This window comes from Artibeus jamaicensis, unplaced genomic scaffold, assembly GCF_021234435.1.
Source record: "Artibeus jamaicensis isolate MK-2021 breed Jamaican fruit bat unplaced genomic scaffold, CSHL_Jam_final scaffold_3307, whole genome shotgun sequence".
NCBI classification, from domain to species: domain Eukaryota; kingdom Metazoa; phylum Chordata; class Mammalia; order Chiroptera; family Phyllostomidae; genus Artibeus; species Artibeus jamaicensis.
The window spans coordinates 3,289,103-3,312,680 of record NW_026522040.1 but is presented as its reverse complement, the minus strand read 5'-3'; the positions used below and the strand labels follow the sequence as shown (position 1 = coordinate 3,312,680).

Genomic DNA, 23,578 nt, shown 5'->3' with positions numbered 1-23,578 from the left:
CCATGTCCTTGTGTGTCATATCTAAAGAGCGCCCAAACCCTGTTGTCTCCCCATCTTCACAGTGTTCCCCTCAAATCCTAATGGGAATGTGCTTAACCCAGAACCTGGTGCTCTGTAGGAACAAAATACACATTAACTGGATCTGAACCTGCACTTGTTATTCCTGCAGATTCCATTTTGAGTGATGTATAAGCAAACATTGTTTGTGTTGGAGTGTCAGCGCGCACAGATTGCAGATAACCAGTATGAAGAAGTCCTTAGTAACTGAACTGCTGATTGAAAATCTTGGGTTGTAGCCACTTAATTGAATAAACTGTCTTTAGAGAGTAATTTGGGTCTTTTCCAAGATGCATTAACTCTTTCAAGTCATTAGGGTGGCACTTATCTCATTGGAGCAGAAATTTAATAAATGGTATTCCTGCATTGTGAGTAAATTAATGGACCTCAGAAAGCTTCAAGTTCCACATGGGGGTTGCAGCTCCACTCAAGGAGCTCATATGTGAATGTAAAGCTCAATAGGTAGCCGCCCTGTAGAGCATCTTCCTTTCCACTTAGGTAACCTGCTAGTGAGCACTTGCTTTGCAAGACCCTGTGCTAGATGTTAACAAAGATAAAAAAACCCACAAAAAAACATGGCCTGAATTGGGAAGGATGAGAGAAGGCAAATAACTACAAGATGAAATCCTTGAGGGGTACAGACTGGTGTGTGGGTTTTCATGAGGTTGACACATCAGAGTTAACAGTTAGAAGCCATGACTTGACCACATAGTGTGCTGATTGACATTTATTCTTGATATGTATATACACATACATTTATATGAACAAATGTATGAGTATATATATGTATACATGTAATGGTGACATATGAGCTAGATTAATCAAAAATATTTTTTACAGTCTTCACATGCATGCCCTTTTCCTCCTTTGCTTATGTAAATGGTATATGACTTACTAATGTCTAGTGTTAATCTGAAATGACTACGGTGAAGCTGTGAAAACCAGGAAAAAAATCAGGTGTTCTTCGGAGAATGGCCACTGGTGGTCTCCATCCATGTCAGCCTGCTGGTGTGATACTGAGCTCCAGATAGTAACGAGGATAAGAAAGGTCTGTCCTACAGACCTGCTGTTGTTTAACAGCAACTTTTGATGTACATTTATGCCTGTTGTGAAGATACAGGCCTCTAGTTGTCATCAGCAGACAGAGGCTAAGTGACATGAAAAACCACTGCAGAAGAACGTTCAACAGAAAAAGGTAGAGCTAACACCTCCACAAGAAGAGAAAACTTCACAGGTGTGGCACCCATCTCTGCCTCCTCACTTGCGGGGCTGACGTGGCCTTTGGACACATGGACTCTGCCGTGGAACATCTGAGTGGAGCACATGTAGTTTGTTCAAAGCAGTCAAGGTTACACTTAAATTCACTTTCTTGGTTTCATTCCTCTGTTCTTGATAGATGGAAGCGGTAATTACAAGCTGGGGAAAAGGATAAACTCAGACATGACAAAAAAAAAAAAAAACCCTTGGGACTTACTTAGGGAATAGGAATAATCTATCTTAATCAGATGGTAGTTTTTTGAAAACAAGAAATAGAAGCTAAGTCGTGTGGGGCTGTGGACGGTGCTGAGTAACAGTGAGGAGATAGAGGTTTGTTTTCCTGGCAAGGAGGAAGCCATTGAAGGACTGAGCAGAAGAATGATGACGACATTGAACGCACATTAGTGAGCTCAGTCTGGTAACAGGTTGTGGGATAGACTGTCACAAGAAGTGTGAGTGCGGGATGGCCAGCGATGGGCTGCTGTCATGTGCTACATGAAGGCCCCTGGGGTCAGATTTGGAGGGATGAGTGCAGAAATGAGAAGAGGAAATGGTAAGGTATTAGGTATTCAGACAGGAAAGAAAGCATGGCAGTCGAACCCACTGGAGTGAAAGAAAACATCCCAAAAGTTTAGTGAGTGAACATTTGAAGAAGCCTGGCTTTAGTGATTGAGGTCTTTAATGTAGAGAGGAAGAGGAGGAGAGGCAAGAAGGAGGAGGAGAATGATAGCAGTGAGAAGATGATTAGGATATAGAAATAATTTTATTTATGTAATAGCACTTATAAAGCGCTTGCTATCCTCTAAGCAGTGTTCTAGGTGATTTACAGCATTTGCTCATTTACCTCCAACAAATGGGGCCAGTGACATTATTATTCCTGTTCTAAAGTCGCAGAAAGCAAGGTTTTCAGGCACAGAGAGGTAATGTGGTAGTACCTTGGTCCCTGGGGTGTGTTAAAAAAACAATACCCACAGATCCTCATTCTTATAGATAATAATACCATTATATGCTAGGCACTCACTATGATTTTATTATAATTCTCATGTTATATGAAGTAGGTTCTGTTATTCTTATTTCCTAGAGGAGCGGCATAAGGCTTAGTGAGATTAAGTCACTTGCCAAGGTTACGCAGCTTACAACTGATCTCTGGCACAGACTCTGCATTGCAGTGTTGCCTTCTGACTTTGGGGTTCACAAATGGGGCACATGCACCTGTATTCTAAAGTAATTCTCCAAGTGAGTCCTGTGCGTAGACCAGTTTCAGCACAGGTGGAAGGAAGAGGTGTGCATGTGTTGGGAAGAGGTAAAAACATTGTGGTCAGAGGGACGTCAGAGTGGGAGACTTTCAAGATGGCGTATTTCCAAGGGAGAAGGAATGTCACAGGGTAATGGAGGAGGGGTCATTGGAATGGAGGGGACTGAGAAAGACGGCGGTATGATAAAGGGATTGGCGACACATTGTGATGAAATGTAGGAGTCTTAGTAGTAAGACTGGAACACCAGTAGCTGAAGGCTTTGTAAGAAAACCATGGTGCTTTGTAGTCACTGTTGATGGAAGAGAAAGTGAGGTGAGTAGGTACAATGAAGTTTAAAATACACTTGCGGGAAGTGTGCAGAGGATGTAGCGAAGCTTCCTTAGGAATGTGAACCACATTCTTCTTTGGGCATCAGGACTACTTTCGTGTCTGCCCCTAGCATGGGCTCTCTTATTTGCCTTTTTTTCTATGAGTGGGTTACAAATAAACCATCAAGTACTGCAAGATTGAAAATACACAGAGGAAACACTGACAGAATTGAAATAAGCTGAAAAGGAAACCATTATTGTTGGTTTCAATATTTTTATCAAAAATTCATAGAAAAACTGGACAGAAAACATTCGAGACTCAGCCAACACTTTCAGGGGCCTTGACTGAAAGTGACTTACGTGCTACACCGTCCCTAACAGCATCAGACTACAGACTGTTTTGTGTTTACACAGAAAATTCTGTATGTAGACTACATGCTAGACTATGTAGTAAGTCTCAATATATTTAAAAGAATTGAAGTAGCACAAAGTATGCTCTACAACCACAATAATTAAATAAAAAACAGGAAGAAAACTTGGAATTTCTCAAATATTTGGAAATAAAACAACAAACTTCTTAAATGCATATTGGATATATGAAGAAAGACCTAAAATCAGCAATCTAAGTTTCTACCCAGAGCTAGAAAAATGAGGGAACAAATAAATTAAACCCAAAGCAAGCAGAAGGTAAGAAATGATAAAGATCAAAGGGAAAAATCAAAGAAATAAAAATCAGAGGAACAATACAAAAAGAATGAAACCAAAAGTTGATTTTCTAAAAAGATCAAAAACTGATAACTCTCTAGCTAGACTGAGCCATTAAAAATCAGGAGTGAGAGAGGAAGATATTACTATAGATACAACATAAATTAAAAAGATTATAAACAGTTATTATGAACAACTATATGTCAACTAATTTGATACCTTTGATGAAATGGACAAATTCCTAGAAAGGCACGAAATACAAACCTAATTCATAAAGAAATAGAAAATCTGAATTGTCCTATAAGAAATAAATAAGAATTGAAAATTTTCCAACTTATAGGTAAGCCACACAAATGTTCTGTCAAACGTTTAAAGAAGAAATAATGCCAGTGCTTTGTGGACTCTTTCAGGAAATAGAGATGAGGAAACATTTGTCACATATTCTCTGAGTCTGGTATCACCCTGATAAAAAAGTGGAAGATAGCACAGGAAACAATCGAGTGGTGTCCCTCCTGAACATGGGTGGACAGATCTTGAACAGAATATTGTCAAATTAAGTCCTTCAACATATAAACTGTATTATGTATTGTTAGGGCGATTTATCAAAAGTCAATTAACATACTACACCATATTAGTAGAATAAAGGACAAAACCCACATAATCATCTCAATACATAGGAAAGTACTTAACACCCACTGGTAATTAGAAAACAAACACAAAAACCTTCAGCAAAGCAGTATTGGAAGGAACTTTCTGAGTCTAACAAAACCCTGCAGCTGACGCCTTCAGGGGACTCTGATGGGTTAGAAGTGTCCAGAGTGACGGTGTCGATGGCTGCACGTTGTTCCTTATACCCGGGGAACTGCCCACTGCAGTGGCGCATTCGATGGTGTTTAAATGGTAGCTCAGCAAAGCTGTTTGAAAACCATTACGAGATACAGTCGCATTAGAATCAGTCCGAGACATATGTCCTTCTCAGTGTCCTTCAGAGACCCTATGAACATACATTAGCAGTCTCAGTGAAAGTTAAATGTGTTAACCACGGGAATCTCATCAACGTTATTTCCCCTTTCACGACTGTGTATTTGAGAGTACGTGCGAACATGAGTGTTCCTGTCGGACCCACTGTTCCCGGAGCCACAGTGTTTTAGGCTCTCAGATGTGCAATGCTTTAGCCGTGTTTCTTCCTCTATTTTATTTTTATGGAATAACTGGTTGACTTTTGTTTGTATGTTTCCTCTGCATTGACTCTCAAATGTATCCCATAATGTACAATGTTGTTAGTGCTACTTTAATTTAAACTAGTCTTTTCTTGAACTATCTTGGTAGATCGCTCTTCTTGTCCCCCTTCCTTCATAGTATTTCCCGTAGTCATTTATTTTATCTGCAGTCCCTTGGCCTTCTAATCTGTTATTTTATATGCTGGCAGGCGCTTTAAAGTATATTTGTAACATTTTATTTACCTATTCAAAACCTGTTATTGCCTTGTGATTTTGTACTTGATTTCATCGTCAGAGCATGGAGTTCAAGGTCCTGATCACCATTCCAGGCTTCCCTCTCGGTCTTCATTTTACATCATCTGAGCTGTTTGCTGTTCGCTAATGATACCCTGCATTTCCCTGGCACTGTTTATTTGTTCTGTTCCTTGTTCCTTCTATCATTTTTCTTTTGCCCGTTTACATCTTTTAACATTATATGTATGTCCTGTAGTATCAGGATGTTGAAACGTTTTTTTTCCGTTGTTCCAGTCAGGAGCAGTCTTGCCCTCCTTCAGATACTCACAGCAGTTTTTTGTCCTGATGCTTGCTTCCTTCTGTGCACTGTGGCCATTCCCGGTGTCTTCATCTCTAGGTAACACCCCGAGGGATGGATTGACAGACTGATTGGTTAGGCTTTTGATTCACTTAAAATGTTTTATTTACATATAGCAAAATTCACTTGTTTTGATATCAAGGAAGGATGTTTTTTTGAGTCTTGCTTGTATTTCCCTCACAATACCTTACATATTTTATGCACTGAATAAATATATGTTTATTTATAATAAATGAAGACATTCTTTTGAAAGCTGTAAAAACTCGGTTTTCTTTGTTCAAAGCTCTCCTGTTACGGGAGTCGGGGGAGAGCTAAACATGAGCAGTTTGATCTCTGCTCATGGGGGAGATGTTTGATGCAGGACCATAAAGCACGTGCTCTTGGAGTTTGGGGGTTTATTTTACTTTGAACACTGAAGTGAGGACTGTTCACAAGGCCATCCTAACAGTGGCTTTAATTATACAAGTGCCATTGACAATGAGTATAATTAAGCAGACAGCTATTCTATTTTCGAAATGATTGTCTATCTTTTATTTGGTTCCTTACTGCAGAATATTTTAGTCTTTATACAAGGAGGAAATGAGACTGCTATATTCAAAAAAATAACTTCTGGGGTTTTTTTGTCATTAATATTTCATTCACTGGCAACTCTGTGGGAGATATCTGATCTTTTTAGTAATTAAAAATATTGTTTCAGTCTCTCTGTTGGAATATTTTCTGAGATCGAGGTGGTCATTGGAGGGTTATATTGCACTGATTTTGCTCCTTGCCCTTCTCTGGATTTCTCCTCCTAAATTCTGGATGTCCTGGCGCCCCCGTGCCTGCCTTGTCTCCTTCATCCGGTCAGACCATAGTTCCAGCTTGGGTCCTGCCCTTGCGCCATGGAAATGGGGAGGTGCATTCTGGGAAAAAGCCGGAGGAACTCGCCTGTGTGCCTCCTTAAGTGGATCGTAGCGCCCAGTTTCTGTTTAATTTGGTTCCTCTCTAGGGTCTTCACATTTTAATTTTTTTACATGTTTCTTTAGCTTTTAAAATTACTATCAGTATGAGCACTAGTTTAATGAGCGCTACTTTGCTGTGCTTGGAACACAGCTCCTGGACATCTGCATTTTAAAAGAGCAAATTATTAAAATTTATGGTATTTAATGCAGGCCCATTGAAGATAGTTTGCTTAAGAGACATTGAGTCTTAGTTCATTTTTTGAGCTCAAGGTGATTTTTTCACCTTATTGCTCCTAACATAAGAAGCAGTCTAATTTTCACATTCACCAAGGAGGTTAAATACAGTACAGCTTTGTATAAATCATCGAACATTTGAAGCTAGTGGTCAGGAGAGTTGGTCTCTGCATGTCTCGATATGGTGAGGTACCAGTGTTCTGGGCGAACAGTACTGTATGTGGTGTGCATGTCACTCAGATGGATATTAGTATGTATTCATTTATCTATAGTTATCTTAGTGAAGAAATAACAACCGACTCAAGCTATCATAAGGAAAACTAAGGAAAATTTATTAGAGCTATAAAGGATATATTATGGAACCAAAGGGTAGAAGATTTAACCCTTATCCACAACTGGATTTAGAACATTTCAAGCTAGGAAGACAGGTTGCAACCTTTAAATCCCCCTATGTGGGTCTCCCATTTCTCTGTCTCTGTGCTCATCCAGTTCATTCTTTATTCCCTCTGTGCAGGGTTGGCTTTCTTTGATTTTCCATCTACAAGGTAGAAGGTAGTTGCCTCAAAGGATCTGCATCTCATCACCTACATTGACTAGCAGAGACTGTATCCCACCAATGCGTTCCTGGGAAAGAGAGTCTGGCTGGGGACCTCCGGGTAAAAGTAGCTACCAGAGTCTGCCCAGTGATTGGGGACTAGTTCTTAGATAAGGAGGGGTTTTGTAAACTGGGAAGTTACCACAGGGGATCAGCCTTTTTGAATACCTAGAAGGGTCTGGATGTTTCATTGAGTAGCTACCTGGATAAATAGAGAAGCTGAAGACAGGACACGTTAATTTTAAGCCTGTAATTCCCATGTTTATTTTTAGGAAACTCTGATTATAACCACAGGTGGCCACAGGCAATGTGTTACAGAGGATTAAATGGTAAATGACAAATTTATTCAGTGATGTTACCAATGTTACATCAAGTTATAAATCTCAGAGTCGTGGCCCTGCTTTATACGTCATGAGATTTTTTGATTAGCATCTTAGCAACTTCTAGTTAAGTGTTACAGCAGAGGAGATGCCTGCCCACCCTAATTTGTGTGGTTTTTTTAAGCATCATATTTTGCTTCAACCACAGAACCATCCAACATACCAGGTACTCAGAAAAATATAGCGAATCACGATCTCACTGGGATATATTAAATTTTCCAGTACTTTCCAGCCATCTTTTCATATTTCTTGTCTTTAGTTTTATAAATAATGCCTTTTAAGTTAAACTTTAAAACATCCATAAACTTTGACTTTTATTTTTCAAACTCTTGATCAATAAGAAGCAGCAACTTCTGGGATTTAAAAAGAGAAAAGAAATGAGTGTCTGAGATATGAAGGAATTTAGAGCCAGAAAGAACATAGGATTATCCTCTGCGGGCAGGATGTATCTGATATTATATGTAATGCCCTTTGTCCCGGAATTCCAATCTTGAATGATTTTCCCCAGGCCCTCCTTGGTGAGTGCTCACGATTGAGACGATGCAGAACATTATCCACAATGATGTGGAATCACCAAGAAATTATGTGGTTATAGTTTAATACCGGACTTTTGATGTCTGTGTCAAGACTTTGTAGTAGAAGATTTAGCCTAATTCAGTCAAATTTAAAACATTTTCGAAATTGGAGCTTATTTGTTCTTTGAGATATTAAAAAATGCACTTTTACCAATTTTGTTGTCAAGATACAACTTTACTTATTTTGAAGTAGAATTTGCCAGCTGGTGGTGAATGGTATTAGGGAAAAGAAGCAAAATACATCAAGGAAAGAAACACTGCAAAGCCTGTGATTAAAATGATACCGGTTCCTTTTCTGTTTCACTTCTTCTATAGATTTTTGTACTGAGGACTCATTTACAGGGCTTGTTTTATTTTGGACACTATCTCTAATTTATATATAATAACATATACATCCAGGCTTCTTATCACCTAGTGTTTAAAAATCAGTGAGTCGTTTTTAACAATTTTTATTCTCTGGTATGTTGCATGCGTCTGTGGTGGGAGTAGAGAAATATGATGCTTTAAGCATTACAGCATTTAAGTTGGGATGGTCAGGCATTTTTCCATTAACAATAGTATTAGGCAGTTTTGGGTAAATACCTACAGACGGATGTGTAAAATGCATAGTTTGGGAATTCAGAAAAGGGAACAGCTGGCCCAGAGTAGCCTGGAAAGGAGTCATTAAAAAGAAAACAGTGGGATAGATTTTCGAAGGATGTTTAGGACCTATTTAGGAGAGAGGCTAATGTAGGTTAGGCATTCTGGAAGTGAGAAGGCCCAGGCATCTTCAGGGAGGAGCAAAGTAGGTGATCTGGGTTCGGGAGTTGGGGCCACTGTAAGGAGGATGAGAGATGGTTGGAAATACATGTTGAGATCGGGTGTTTGTGCAGCAGCAGCAGCGTATGGTACCGTATGGGAAAGGCCAGGCAAGCGAGAGATGAGAGGCAGAACATTGAAGAGGAAAACCAGTGTGAGTTGAAGTAAGCTGGTTCCTAGCAGAACCAGACAGACAGGGGCCAAGTAGTAGAGTGGAGACGGAGTGATGAATGGACTTGGGGACTAACTCTTTTATGGATACAAAGGATAAAGGAATGTATCGAAAGACGGGTCCGAAGTTCTAAATCTGGACAGCAGTAAGAATAAGAAACTACACACAAACAAAAAAGACAGAGGAATTATTGATTTTTATGGGCGGATGATTTAGGTTTCAGAATTTAGGGTTGATTTTATCCATAAATATGTGACTGTGCTAGTGAAATATATAAATCTAAGTCAGCGACTGGGGCTCAAGAGAGAAGTCAGGAATAAACCACATCATGGTAGAGGAAGTAATATATGGGAAGGCTGTTTTGAAGTTTGGAACCTAAAGACAAGAGGAAAATAAGATTATACATAGGGCGTGTGACCAAAGCAAGCTTTTTGTTAAGAAAGTGGAAAGGAAGAGGCCAGAAAGAGGCTAAGAATAGACTAATAATGTTGAGAGGTAATAATTGAGGAGACTTGGTTGATGGAAGAAAAAGAACAGTGATCTTAAGACATTAGGGTTTTAAGGATACTGGTTAGCCGGACCCTGATCAGTCAGTATTTTATTGCACAAGGCCAGTCATTAAATTTTAGGACAAGTAAGTACCCCAGAAGAATTACTTGGCTTAGTGAACTTCATGCTTTGGTAGAACGATCCTGAGCCATGTTGGTGGTAAAACCACTGAAACCAGTGCATTTGTAGACATCTTTCTATGTTGTGTCAGTGTGCTGTTCTGTTCTGGTTCACAGTTTCCTTGCAGACTTTATTAGCACCTGCGCCAAATGTACACATTGAGTCCCTCAGTTGAGTCACTAAAGCAGAGACCCAATTCAGCATCCTGCCTGACTTTTGGGCAGCTGGGTGATGTATTCACAGAGAAGGTATTTGTTGTCAAATCACTTCATCAGCATGTTGAGTAATATTCCAGTGGCCCCATAAATAAATTTAAAAAACATTGGCCAACCTGTTAATATGTTTTATATTTTGCTAGTGAAGTCTTTATTTCCCAGAAACTGAAATAAAGTCCATTTACTGCCACCCACAGCTGTGCTCGTTGGCCTTTTTATGCTTTTGGTGAGAATAACGCATCCTGGGGGAGAGCAGGGGCTCCGAAGTCAATTGGGCCAGTTATGCTATAATCATAAGGCATAGGCCTGTTTCATTTCTATATTGACTATTTCTTAGAGCATTGCCAAGTTCATAGCAAAATTGAGGGGACTATACAGAGATTTCCGTTACCTCTGCTCCCCCACATGCCTCCAGACGAGTTTCTAAATACCACTAATGCTCTGTGTCGTCATCTCTGAAAAGCAAGTAGTGGCTCTTACCTCACAGATTTTGTGATTGAGGAAGACCATGTTTTTAAAATGTCTGATATTTCATAAGTGCCCCGTAGTGGACATGTGTTCATACTAGAGCCATAATTGCTTTAGAACTTCCTTGGGGGAAGCGTTATGTTTATAGGGTGCTTTGTATATGTTTTCTGCTTTATAAATGCTTAATATGGTCCTCAGACTTTCAAAGAATGAATGGATGGATGGATGGATGGATGGATGGATGGATGGATGGATACTTGCCTGCAGGAATAAAGAGTTACATGGGATCTCCAGGTCTCTGAAAAGTTTTTACCAATATCCTGGCTAGAATTGCTTGCCCATAGGTACTATATGACCTGAGTATCTTAAATGTAAATGTGATTGTGCAAATGAGTTGATACACTTTAGTCCAGGTTAGACAATCTTAGGAACTGGAATGACTTTGGTTCCAGACCTGTTGCTTCCTTGGACAAATGTGGGGGCTTTTGAGAACACTGGTCTTAGAAACCGTAGAACAGTTGATTCTGGCCTGGGCACCACCCTGAGGCCCTAAAGCGCATTGATTTTATAAGCAGGACCCACTGGCAGTAGTGATCAAAAAGCTGCTGCTTTTGTTTGTTTGTTTGCTGCTCTGAAGCTCTTAAGATGAGTAGTGGCCCCAGAGATTATTTGTACTGAAGAGCCCTCAGCCTGCTGTGGCCGGGGTAGCCCTGAGTAGGTCAGTTCCAGCACTTGCCCACCAGGCCTGGAGAGCCCCGAGTCCCGCCAGTCCACAGAGCTCACTGGGCGCCCCGAGCCTCTGCCGGGCCCCATTTCCTTCCCTGTAATCTGAGCAAGTGCGGGATAAGGTTGTGTGCTCTGTAAGTGTGGTGATGCATCTGAGTGGATTGGTTCCTTGCCTGCACCGTAGCAAGCCCCCAGTAAATATTATGGCATTGTCGCGGATGCTGCGGTAATTTCAAATAACCAATGATTAAATCATGACGGCAAGGAAAAGTTGATGGACTCAACACAATGCCTGGCACATAGTAGGCCCTTTATAGAATGGTTCCCCACAGAGCATTTGAGACCTTGCTCCCCATCATACGTGTCAGTTTGGCTCAAATAGCCTTTTATAAAAAAAAACGATTCCTTTATCCTTGTGTTCATATGCCCACTGTGCCTTCTCCCTAGTTTAGAAATAGAAAATTGTTGGCTTTCTGGGTACAACGTCTCTTTTCCCAGATCTACTACAGGAAACATGAATTGTAGGTTAATATACTTGAGTGTCAGGGATGGGGATTTGGAATTGGGTTTTTATGGTTTAAAATTGCTTTTCCTAAAAACACACCATACATGTGTGTATTAAATTGCTTATCTGATGGCACAGATGCTGTTGACCGAGTACTTGGACATGAAAAACACCCGTACGGCCTCCGAACCGTCAGCCCAGCTAAGCTATGCCAGTACTGGACGGGAGTTTGCAGCCTTTTTTGCCAAGAAGAAGCCACAAAGGCCCAAGAATTCTCTTTTCAAGTAAGTGTCTTACTGTTGGTCACGCAGCAGGTACCGAAAAGCGCTGGATGCAGGTAGGACTTTGTACCTCATTGACAGCCATACTTCACCCAGAGTTGGTTTGACATAATTTATAGGAAATGAATATATATTCAGTTTTGTGTACTTTTATTTTCTGTAAGGGGAATTGGTCGTGTTGGAAATGTGCTTACTGGGACACCTAGAACTTTTTCAAAAGTTGCAGGAATTCGTTTCTGGGAAGTTTTATATATATTGGAGGGAAATTAAACTCTGCACTTGTTTCTGGGGAATTATGTGAAATGAAAAGAAATGTAATATTTCAGCCCTTGAAAAGCCCCAAGTGCCAAGAAACAACCTTTGTTAATAAAGTTATGTAAATCTTCTAGCTGAGTAGTACTGGGTTTTGTGTGTTTTAATAAAGGAGCCATCTGAAAATTCTTTTTATTTTAATTACTATCTCAGCTAACCCTACCTGGCCGTGTATCATAAGTATATGTCACTCGGTGCCAGCAAACAGTTACATAATTACTAACATTGATGATAACAACACCAGTAACAGTGACCACTGATTATTTACTATTACCCAGTACTGAGTAGGTGAGTTCCTCAAGACAATCTCAATTCAACTTAACTCATGTTATATCGAATTTCGGCAGCTGGGGTATGGGCTAACACTTACTGAGTCCTTACAAAGTGCCAGCCAAGACATTAAGCTATTTTCGTGGATTATCTTATTCACTCATTACAACCTTATATGTGTGTTCTATTTTTAATCCTTTTTTTTTTACACGTTTAAAAAAAGAAACAAAAAACCTGAGGCACAAGGGAGGTTGGGTTTATGTAAATTCACACAGCTAGCAAGTGTTAGAGCAGGATTTAAATCTTGGCAGACCTGTGTGTTTGTTAGAAGAGTTAATAGACATTTAAGAAGTTGTATTTACAAATCTAAGCATTTAAGTGACTACAGAAGTATCATCGTGGTTTTTTGAATAGTTGAGGCTCCAGTGTCTTTTACTGATTCACTTTTGAGATTTTTTTAAAATTGTGGATTCATAGAGTTCTTCGTCATCAGGCAAAGTTTCAGCAGTTCATTTATCTTGTGGTCTAGAGCAGAAGAGATTTACTATGCTCACATGGAATAAAATCCATTCTGTTTATCGAATGTGTTCCTTTTTTTTTCTTTTTACAGTTTTATTGAGGTTAGATGCAGTGTCAGTAAAAATGCTTTTGTCTGCAAGTTAGAGTCCCAAGCGCACTAGGGGCGGATTGAACCACGGGGAAGTGACTGTCTCGCCCACTCAGGGTGAGTGTGGGGGGTCCTTAACCCACCAGTGCAGCGGCATCAAGCACCCCGCCCTTCCCCTTCCTCCACCTTCATTCCTACTCCAGTAGCAATGGCGATGCCGAAGAAATAGTGTGTGATTCCTCCTACAAATCTTTTTTTAAATTAGTAGTCTTTATTTTTTATAGCAGTTTTAGGTTTTTCGAAGAATCGAGCAGACGGTCCACAGATCTTCCCTTATGTTCCCTCTCCTACAACTTCCTCTATTAACATCTTGCATGAATGTGGTGCATTTGTTGCAGTTGATGAGCCAATATTTGTATGTATTATTAGCTGAAGTCCATGGTTTACATTATGGTTCATAATTTGTTTTCTACAGCTTTACGGGTTTGGAGAAATGTATGATACCATTTACGCACCATTATAGCCTCACACAGAACAGTCTCATGGCCCTAAACACCCCGTTTTCCACTTGTTTATTCTGCCTTTTTTCCCCTGCTCCTGAGGCCCCGACCAGCCTTTTTACTTAGTTTGCCTTTTCCAAAAGGTCTTTTATAGCTATAATCATACAGGTACGCAGACTTTTCAGGCTGGTTTTTTCCACTTAGCAATGTATATTGAGGGTTCTTCCATGTCTTTTTCTGGGTTGATAGATCATTCCTTTGTATCACGGAATAACATCCCATTATGTGGATGTACCACAGTTTTTCCATTCAACTATTGAAGAGCATCTTGGTTGCTTCCGTAAAGCTACTACTAAACATCCAAGTGCAGGTTTTTGTGTAAATATAAGTTTTCAGCTCATTTGGATAAATACCTGGGAGCATGGTTATTGGATCGTGCTATGTTTGATTTTGTAACACAGTGCCAACTGTCTTCCAAAGTGGCTATGCCATTTCAGATTCTTTTAAAATTATTTTAAATCATTACTGGTACATTTATTAATTTCTCTTGCCCGCGACAAAGCTGGTTTGCAAGTTTTCCTCAAGAAGGCTAGGATGGGTCTCATGTCCATTCCTAAAACAATCACTGGCAGGGCAAGCAGATCACAGCGATTGTCTTAAAGCAGTTTGGTTTTGTCTCAATTGATGGGTCTCCACCTGGACAGGGAGCTGCTTTTCCTGAGTGAAGAGGGAGCCAGGTGGCAGAACCCCCAGGGAGAACTGGAGCTGTGCCAGCGAGCAGGGAAGGTGGTGGGTGGGTGGTTGGGAGCTGCACTGAGATGGTCTCAGATGCTGCCTCTTGGGCCACCCCTCACCCCTCCACCTAGATGTGGGGGTGTGGCTGAAATCTGGGGTGAGGGTGTTTAGATTGTATGCTTTCAGCCAGCACCCCTAACTGTCAGCCCGAGACCACATACCCACTTTCAGACATTTAGCCAATCCTGAAATTGTGGTATTGGAAAGCATATAAATTGTTGGAAAGGAATAAATGACCTTAAGTAATTGTTACACATTTATTAATATTGCATAGAAACAAAAAATCATTGTCCGCACAGAATCAGGCCATTATTACAGATCCCCCGTCTCTCATCTTGGTTCCGCCCTTGACGAGCTGAGCCCCGAGCCCCGTGCTGGGCTGCTGCGTGGAGGGCCATGTGCCTCCATCTCGTGGTGCCCCTTTTACCATCAAATCGGATCAGTCTGCGGCTCGTTCCAAACATAAAAGGATTCCCAAGCAGCAGAACACATCAGGTCATAAAGGATTAAGATTTTGGTGAGCTGCAATCTGTTTATATCACATCCGTGAAGGACTTTATTGCTCTCTCTAATTGCCCCTAGCCGAGGTGAATTAAGTGTGCTTACGTTCTCTCCTACTGTATCATGCGTACCTCTCCATTCTCTGCTCAACAGTTTATGTTTTTCCCCTGTCATTTCTGATGCATAGCTGTCAGCATGCTTTTTGGAGGTCAGTGGCTTCTTTTTCGTACTTGACAGGCGGGTGGCACTTAAGCCCTGCACACTCGGCCTTCCTTCTGGCTGTTAGTGGCCTCTTAGTTCTTGGCAGGGCGCAGAGAGAGAACCGGGAAACCCGTGTTTCTCTCAGATGGACATTCGTCTTAGTGTTCCTCCTCCCTGTCGAGGAGAGGGTAAAGAAGGCATCATTAAGAGACCCATGGCGCTCCTTCCTTGTTGCCAGAACCTGTTCCGCTGTCACTGCTGCTCTTCCATTGTGTTGCTGTTTACCCCTGGGTGGCGGCAGTGCTTAGAAGACTCTCCGGTCAGCCGGTTAGTCTGACTTTGAAGACAGCAGGTTTGAAATGGAACGTCCGAGCACAGCAGAGGACTTACTGTTCGATGGAGCCATAATATTGTTGTGTCCCTTACCTACAAGTTTATCTTAAGATTGTAATTTTTTTGTATTATTATTTTAGATTTTGAAGACCCGTTGTAAGTCATGAGCATTCCCCCATGTTTTTTACTTGAAACAATTCCTGGGTAGGTGCGGACAGACGTTCTTGGCAGCCCTTGAGAACCCGTTCCTGGAATTTTAAGGAGAGACCATAGATGCCTTGCTTCTGTAGTGTAGTTGATCAGCAGTATGGGTAGCGTGTCCTTTGTCCTAGTGCTCTCACTGGGAGACATTGAAAGGCAAGGTGTCTGCTCTGAGGAGCCAGGATTTCTGTGGACACAGCGGGCAGTCACTGATGGCTCCAAGCTGGACAGGCAACGTCTGACATCGCTGTGAGATACTCTCGTTGCTGTGTGTGCGGGGATTCCGGCAGAGGACCGGGAGGCAAAAGACAGTTGCAGCAGATCAGAGTCGTATCAGCTGAAGTGGAAAGTGAGCAGAAGATCCAAATACTGTTGTGGAGGGGTGCTAGCCAGGACCCTCGTTCACAGGTCAAGGCCACTGGCAGCCTGGCCCTGGCCCCGTTGTGGCATAGTCAGAGCGTCTTGGTTGGGGACCACTGGGGAGCATCTCACAGACCAGAGTGGACTGCTTTTGGAGGGCGTAGCTGGGCACCGCCTCTCCGGTTGCCCCCTAACCGTTGTCGACCTGCGTTTTGTTGCAGGTTTGAGTCATCTTCCCACGCCATCAGCATGAGTGCCTACTTGCGGGAGCAGAGGAGGGAGCTGTACAGTCGGAGCGGAGAACTCCAAGGTGGGTGGCCGCATTTCCCTGGAAGACCTGACGTGTACAGTATGTGAATGGGAGGTCGGAAGGCACAGGGTTCCTTCAGGATGGCAGAGATGTAAAGACTCGATCATCTGTTTCCTCCGTCATCTCCCAGCACTGTCTGTGAGCAGCTAAAAGTATTACTGTGGCCACAGGACTCAGATCTGCTACCATTCTAGTGGGAGCTCGAGGCAAAAAGACACGTGGTCAATCTCTTCTTTGCTTAAAGATGAGCCCAGCCATGGCCTGGCGGTGTCAGTCCCCTGTGGCCGCCACTGTTAACTTTGACTATTGTTTTCAGGACAGTAATCCCAGGGTATGTCAGGAGCATCTGAGATTCGGAAGAAGGCAGATACAGCCTCTGTCGTTAGTTCAAGGGAGGAAAATTTTCTCTAATTACTGTGTTCTAATCAATATAACTTCAATACACAGGCTATCTGATGACCTACACCTGGCTAGTAAACAGTGATGATCTGAAGAAAAAATACTTAAGGGAATAAATTATAAGTGAATTTAATTAAATAAAAAAATCAGACCAGTAGCATTTCATTTTGTGACAAAAAGGACCTAATCATGGTAAATGTAATCAATTAAGGAAGATTACGAGGGCCTGCTGAGTGCAGGACACCCTGGGCATTGGAGGGGTGGAAGTCACGTGCAGGGAGTAAAAGACAGTGACGTGAGATTCGGTTGTGAAGTGAAGGCGTGGATGTCAGTAATAGTATCAGAAGGTAGATGCTAACAATTGAAGATGGTGTGCGTGAGGTTGCTGGAGATGTTGAGGGAAAGGAATGATGATTTAAGTTACTTTGTAACTGTGGGCTTTTTCGTGAGGGATGGAGAAGAACACTCAGTTTTGATGCACTGGAGGCACTTGGAATATTTTGAGGTGACTAGCCTATAGTCTATACAATTAAACACTTAGTTTAGTTACCAGAACAAAAAGCCTGGACGTGTGGTTGAGGATGTAAGGAAAAGGAGCTCCGCCTACCAACGTTTTATTTTAAATTGAAGTGTTGCTGTGTGTTCTGGGAAACCTGAAGTGTGGACTTTGGAGTCTGGAATTGCAGGAGACAGACATAATTAGCCAACAAGGATAAATACTACTGTTAACTAGATTCCCTCTCTGTTACATAATGAGTGAGAATGGTAAACACTCTGTGCTGTAGCCACGTGGGGTGATTGTTTCGGTTGTGTTGTGTCCCCCGCCCCACCCCACGTCCCCCTCAACCTCCCCCACGGCCCCTGATCTCTGGAGACACAGTAGCAGAGCAACGAAGAGTAGAGGATTCCAGACCCAGATTGCCTGTGTTTAAAATTTAGCTTCCCATTTACTAGCTTTGTAACCCCTGTGCCTCTATTAACTCTAAATGGGGATAGAATAGTACGTGTCCCATGAGGTTGTTTTGAAAGTTAGGGAGGTTAAGCTGTGAATAGTGTTTACAAAAGTGTCCTCGTACAATGAAGGTAATGTCTTCTTCTTTCTCCTCAGATGTTACAGTAATTACTAGAACTGTCTCCTCGGAGTGTTCAAATGCATTCTGTGTCTTCCTTTGGCTGAATTCTACTCAGCTCTCCCACGGAGATTTAGTTGTTACTTCTTCTGTAGAACCCTCTTTTCCCTAACACACACACACACACACGTCTCTCACATATGCAGAGGTTGTGGCCCCTGGTGTGTGCTCACGCCTTTCCAAGCACTGCGCACACGACCTGTGGATGGATGCTCACTTGTTGGCATTGCTGCAAACTGTAAGCTGCATGAGGGAGAACCGTTTTATTTCCTGATCGCGGCACAGCGCCTGCCCGGTGTACTGAATGTTCAGAAGACACTGCTGACTTGGGGACGGGAAGAAGGAGGAAAGCTGAGGTCCGAGCTTCTCAGCTTCGTAGGTTCCTTGAGTTTTTAAGTTGAGCAGGTGGAGCTTGTGTGTGAGTGCATTTTGTTCTCTGCAGTGACACACAGCTGTACTGAATAGGCATGTTGTCCTTGAGTCTGGCCCAGGACAACTCTGCCGTATGCGATTGAAAACCATTTTTAAATTCAGCTGCGGTACAGAGGACTTCCATTCTGTGGGGATGGTTAATTGAAGAATCACTATCATCTAACCAGGAACTTTCCCACCCTTTAAAATTTAATTGAAATATAGAACTTTCAAGCAATAGCCTGTTTTACTTACCAGTGTTCAGCAAAATAGGAGGATTTATCTCTGGTTACAAGGGGAGAAAGGAGTCATCGACCATATTGTACTCAAAATAATCATTAAAAAATCATTTTGCCAAGCTGACCCGTCACATGCTTGGTGAGAGGACAGATCAGCTGACCAGTTTTTGTGAAAGATTGATGGTGCTTTATTTAGGAGCAAAAGTGTCTCTGATGGGTGCTTTTAACATTTCAGCAGGAAGACTTGGGGGGGAAATTGCACCCACTTTCCATGAAAAATGACCATCCTTTTTAGTTGTTCTCTTCATCTCAATGGTCCAAGAACCACGGTCAGGGCTGCATTCCAGCCTACCCTCTAAGAGGCATGATTGAACAGTTTGGTCAAATCCCGAGAGTCAGGCAGATGATCTTGGTCTTGACACGCCAGGTGGCCGCAGGCTCTGCCTCCTAGTGGTTTGGTTCATGGGGTCATCTTTTCCTTCTGTCGCAGGCAAAGTGGTAAAGAAATCCACCAGAAAAGACCATCAAAGTAACATTTAAAAAGCTCCAGTTTTACAAAAGTTTAGTTCCTGCCAACATTTTCAATTTATCATGCAATTTAAAATGTTACTCAACCTAACAGCACACAAGGGGGAAAAAAGGAATGAAAAAAATGAGATTTCTTTGGTATCATCAACCCATCTCGGTTGGCTCTGCTGTGGTACAGATGGTTCATTATATAGTCTGCCGTCGGCAAGTGGGCCGGGGAGGTGGGGATGCTATTTCAAAGCGTGCGCGGTAACAGGTGGAAGTCGAACTCGTGTGTGTGTCTGCGTTAATCATAGACTTCCTGTTGTGTGGGGCCTCTCTCCTGCTTCATCGTGGTGCTCAAACGGCCGTGTTATAGGTTAGAAAGATATTAGTTTTAATGAACATTCAGCTTGAGGATAGCTTCTCAGGTTTAATGTGTGATTCTCCTGCAGAATAGTGTAACTGATAAACACATGATCTCACGGGGGTTAAAAAAAATCAAAATACCGCCACTTATGACCAAAATAAGCTCTTCTGTTATTCAGCCCCACTGTGCTTCCATTTTCTCATTTGAAAAATAAAGCCATTATTAGTCCTGACCAGTTTAGGGGGATATTGTTAATATAAAATTAGACATTAAAACCCTGGAAGAATTAGAATAGCTGTAATTGATTTAAATGAAAATGGTGCTTTAAAAAAAAGTTACCATTGTGGAATTAAGAGAACTGTGCCCACTTCTTTGTCTCTCGTTTTCTCCCCCCCCCCCTCCCCGCAGCTCCAGCCTCCCTGCCTCATGCAGTCGGGTCACCAGGACCTCCATCTTGGCGGGGTCAGCGTTTACTTTTCTGTGTTCATCTCGTTTCATCTGTCAGCAGCTATTGTTTTATGCTCCCCTTCATGTTTTTTCTGTCTTCTCAGGGGCTCTTTGAAGTGTCTCTAGGTTTGGTCCTGAGATCTTTCCTCTGCTCACTTTACCTAGGGCCTGGGGTGAGGACGATTCCAGATCCAGGTCCCCTGCCCACAGTTCATTCCTGCTCCGTGACCTTGCTCAGCATCCTGCCCCCTCACCCCCATCCTGTCATTCTTTTTCCCAACATGTGTTTTATTTTCCTTACACTTTTCTTGATATGTACATGTCTTGTGAAATTGTTAAATTTCTGCACTTTTCTCAGAATGTCCAGAATGCAAGCTTTATTCAGCAGTGCATTACAGTACCTAGGACAATGTTTGGCTTGAGTTAGGCACTTAAAAAAATACATGATGACGGCCCTGACTGGTGTGGCTCAGTTGGTCGGGCATCATCCCGAGCAGCAGAAGGTCACCAGTTGATTCCTGGCGGGACCCATGCCTGGGCTGTGGGTTCAGCGTGTGCAAGAGGCAACTGATCGGTGTTTCTCTCCCATATCAGCATCTCTCTCCCTCTCTTCCTGTCTCCCTTTCCAACTCTCTCTAAAAGTAAATAAATAAAATCTCTAACATATATATATATATATGATGAAGGGAAGTCTCTATCCTCAATATCTTATTTGTTGTGTGTAAGTACAAGCCTGTGAATTTGAAAAACCCCAGTGGGAGCTTTGATAAACAGAGTGGGAGTCCTGTGATTTGTCTTCACTCATTTTTGAAGTTAATAAAACCGCTCAAATGGGTAGAGAATATTACGTGTCATCGACCCAAGTAGAAATGTTGAGGCAGTTTTGATTACAGTTTCTTTTCTGTCTGGGGGCCTACTTAGTACTTCTGTTTGTACTCAGCAATAGTACCTTTAGAGTGCCACTCTTATTCCCATTAGTTTAACGAGTGGCATTTCTATAGCCCTGACATTAAATATCCTATAAAGCTCCAACCGCTTGAGAATTGACTTCTCTAAAGAGGACTTGCTTTATGTAGTAAATGTGGAAATACTGGCCTTGGGGAAAACCAGGCCCTTATACTGACTTGACCTGAATTTTTGGGGTTTTTCTCTCTAATGCATGGTTGGTGACTGGGGTTGTGAATACTTAATGACACTGTATGCAATTAATCTGTTTGGAGGCGCCTTGCTTTAAGGTAAGGCAGTATTCGAAATAGGTTAACCGTGAGTTGGTTGTTCTTTTTATAGAAGGATTATAATAGGAATCTCTTAAATAGCAAGCTGTTCTATAATGGAGAATTTAAAGCAAGATTTCAATTATGCAGACATTTTCAGGGACACTTTGACTGACGTAAGGTACAGAAATTTTATGCTCACACACATTTATTCCATAGCCTGAAGTATAAGAAGCACTTTTAGCCCCGACAGATGTGGCCCAGAGGGTTGGACATTGTCCCACAAACCAAAAGGTTGCTGGTTCAATTCCTCGTTTGGGCATATGTTTGGGTTGCAGGCCAGCTCCCTGGTTGGGGGGGGGGGTGCGAGTGTTTCTGTCGCACGAAGATGTTTCTCTCTCCTCTCCCCTCTCTAAAAATAAGTAAATAAAATCTTAGAAAAAGAAGAAGCACTTTTAAAGTTTTATATACCAAAATTTGATTAGAGATTTCTGTGTAGTCTGTTTTTTCAATTTTGCGTAATGTCTTTGTTAATAACAGTATGCAAGGGACATGAAAAAATGTGTATTTTCTTCCTAAACTTGCATAGAACTACTTAAAAATAACCTTCATTTTTCAGTTACCTCTCTGTTTTAGGTTCCAAAATAATGTATAAAATTGATTCTCCTTCCTTTTGCATATATTCTTTTAAAAAGACTATTCTTAATTTACTCATATGTAAGCTTTCTCCTATGATGATATTATAATACAGTTTTTATAAAAGCCAATTTCTTTATCTCTTCTTAGGGAGTAGTATTAAAGATACTTTCCTCAGATCATGAATAGACCAATGCATTATTTCAGATCTGTTAGGAAATAAAAGTATTCTCATCCGAAGACTGTTACTGGGTGTGATAGTACCTCTTAGCCTTGCTCTATGCATTGTTTTATGCAGTGAAAATACATATGCATTTTTCTTTATAATTCAGTTACTAGTTTTTTCGGAAAAAAACAAAGTATGTGAGAATAACAGCAGAAACTTGTAACATGATGTAACAGAAAATTCTAAAAGCTTCTCTGATATTTTTCATCGTTTGATTCACATTAATGTTTTAATAACATAAAAATAACAGCTTTGATGATTTTTTAAGACTTTCTCTTGGAGAAATTATAGGCAGGTAAAGTAGTTGATTTAACGAATTCTGATTGAGCTTTTTTAGCAAACAGAGAGGACAGCAAACATTTACGGTTTATAGTGAGGAAAGACATCACTGGAAACTGATGACAGTGCTAAATAACGAGTTTATCATGATCTCGGCTAGACAGTGGTCATTGAGAAGACAGTTCTACATTTTCAAAATAAAAGTTGGGTCCCCTCAGCAATACTAACAGAGGTTATCTGAAGTGATCCTATCCCAATTCAGAAAAAACGGTTGTAAACACGTGTGTAATGTTACGTCTAGAAAGTGAAACAGCGGGTTCTAATGGTGGAGAGCGCTTTAGAACTCAAGACCCAGTGCTCTGCAGCTCGTTTTTCAGTGACAGAGCCTGTCTTCTGTTTGTCTTGTTTACAGGTCAGCCTAGGCACAGACAGAGCTGGAGGGGGTTCGGCCACATGGGTTGTGGGCTCTGAGACCCAGCCCCTCAGCCTCCTGCTCCATCTCCCCCTTTCTTCTTCTTCCGCGGCACCCACGGCACCATTGCACACTGCAGACTCTCAGACATTTTCCGTACATAAAGGATAGCGGAGCGAGGAGACGGTACAGATTTACAGGGTTATGACAGAGTAGTCAGTAACGGGTGGTAAGATCGTTGGATCTTCATGAATAAAAACACGTTTAATTTGAACCTCATGTCATTTAGGAAAATAAATTTTTGGTGGGTTGAGAGCTCAAAAGTGAAAGGCAGAACCTGTTGACAAGTATCTTTATAATGGCCTTGTCCGAATAACAGAAACCTGGACACAACTTAAATATCAGAGACAAGAGGAGAACGATTGATGACCTGTGGTATAGCCATGCGGTGGAATGCTACATAGCAATGAAAATTAGTGAACTGTACTGTGCCTGAACTTGGTGGAATCTCAAAAGCATAGTGTAGTCTAGTTCCATCTGTACGAAGTTGAGGAACAGTCAGAACTGAATAGTTTTCTTTTTAGTTGAATACATCCTTATGTGATGGGAATGTGACAACGGTAAGGTTGTGGGCGTGGATACACATCTCAGACAAGAGCTCACGTCTGGAGCGGGTGGAAGAGGATGTGACTGGAGAGGGTCACAAGGGGCTTCAGAGGTAGTGGTACTGTTTTGTTCCTTAAACTAAGTGGTTGAAATACTGTTTTATTTTTATTTTCATTTTACTTATTTTTTATTAAATTTGTTGGGCGACCTGGGTTGGTTCAGAGGGTCATAGAGGTAGGTTTCCGGTATACACTTCCGGTACATCATCTGTATGTTGCCCTGTGTGCCCTCTGCCCAAAGTCAGACCCTCTTCCATCGCCGTGTAATCGGTACCCTTCACCCTTTGCTACCCTCCCCT

General features: G+C 41.6%; 1 protein-coding gene across 1 annotated transcript in view; it reads left to right on the top strand.

Annotated features, from left to right (window-relative positions):
• EXOC4 (exocyst complex component 4) overlaps positions 1–23,578 on the top strand; it is a 678,192-nt gene that overhangs the window by 188,822 nt on the left and 465,792 nt on the right. Inside the window, exons 8-9 of the mRNA XM_037165795.2 lie at positions 11,812–11,957; positions 16,256–16,344. Coding sequence (XP_037021690.2) covers positions 11,812–11,957; positions 16,256–16,344 — 235 coding nt within the window. The remainder of the gene's footprint in view (positions 1–11,811; positions 11,958–16,255; positions 16,345–23,578) is intronic.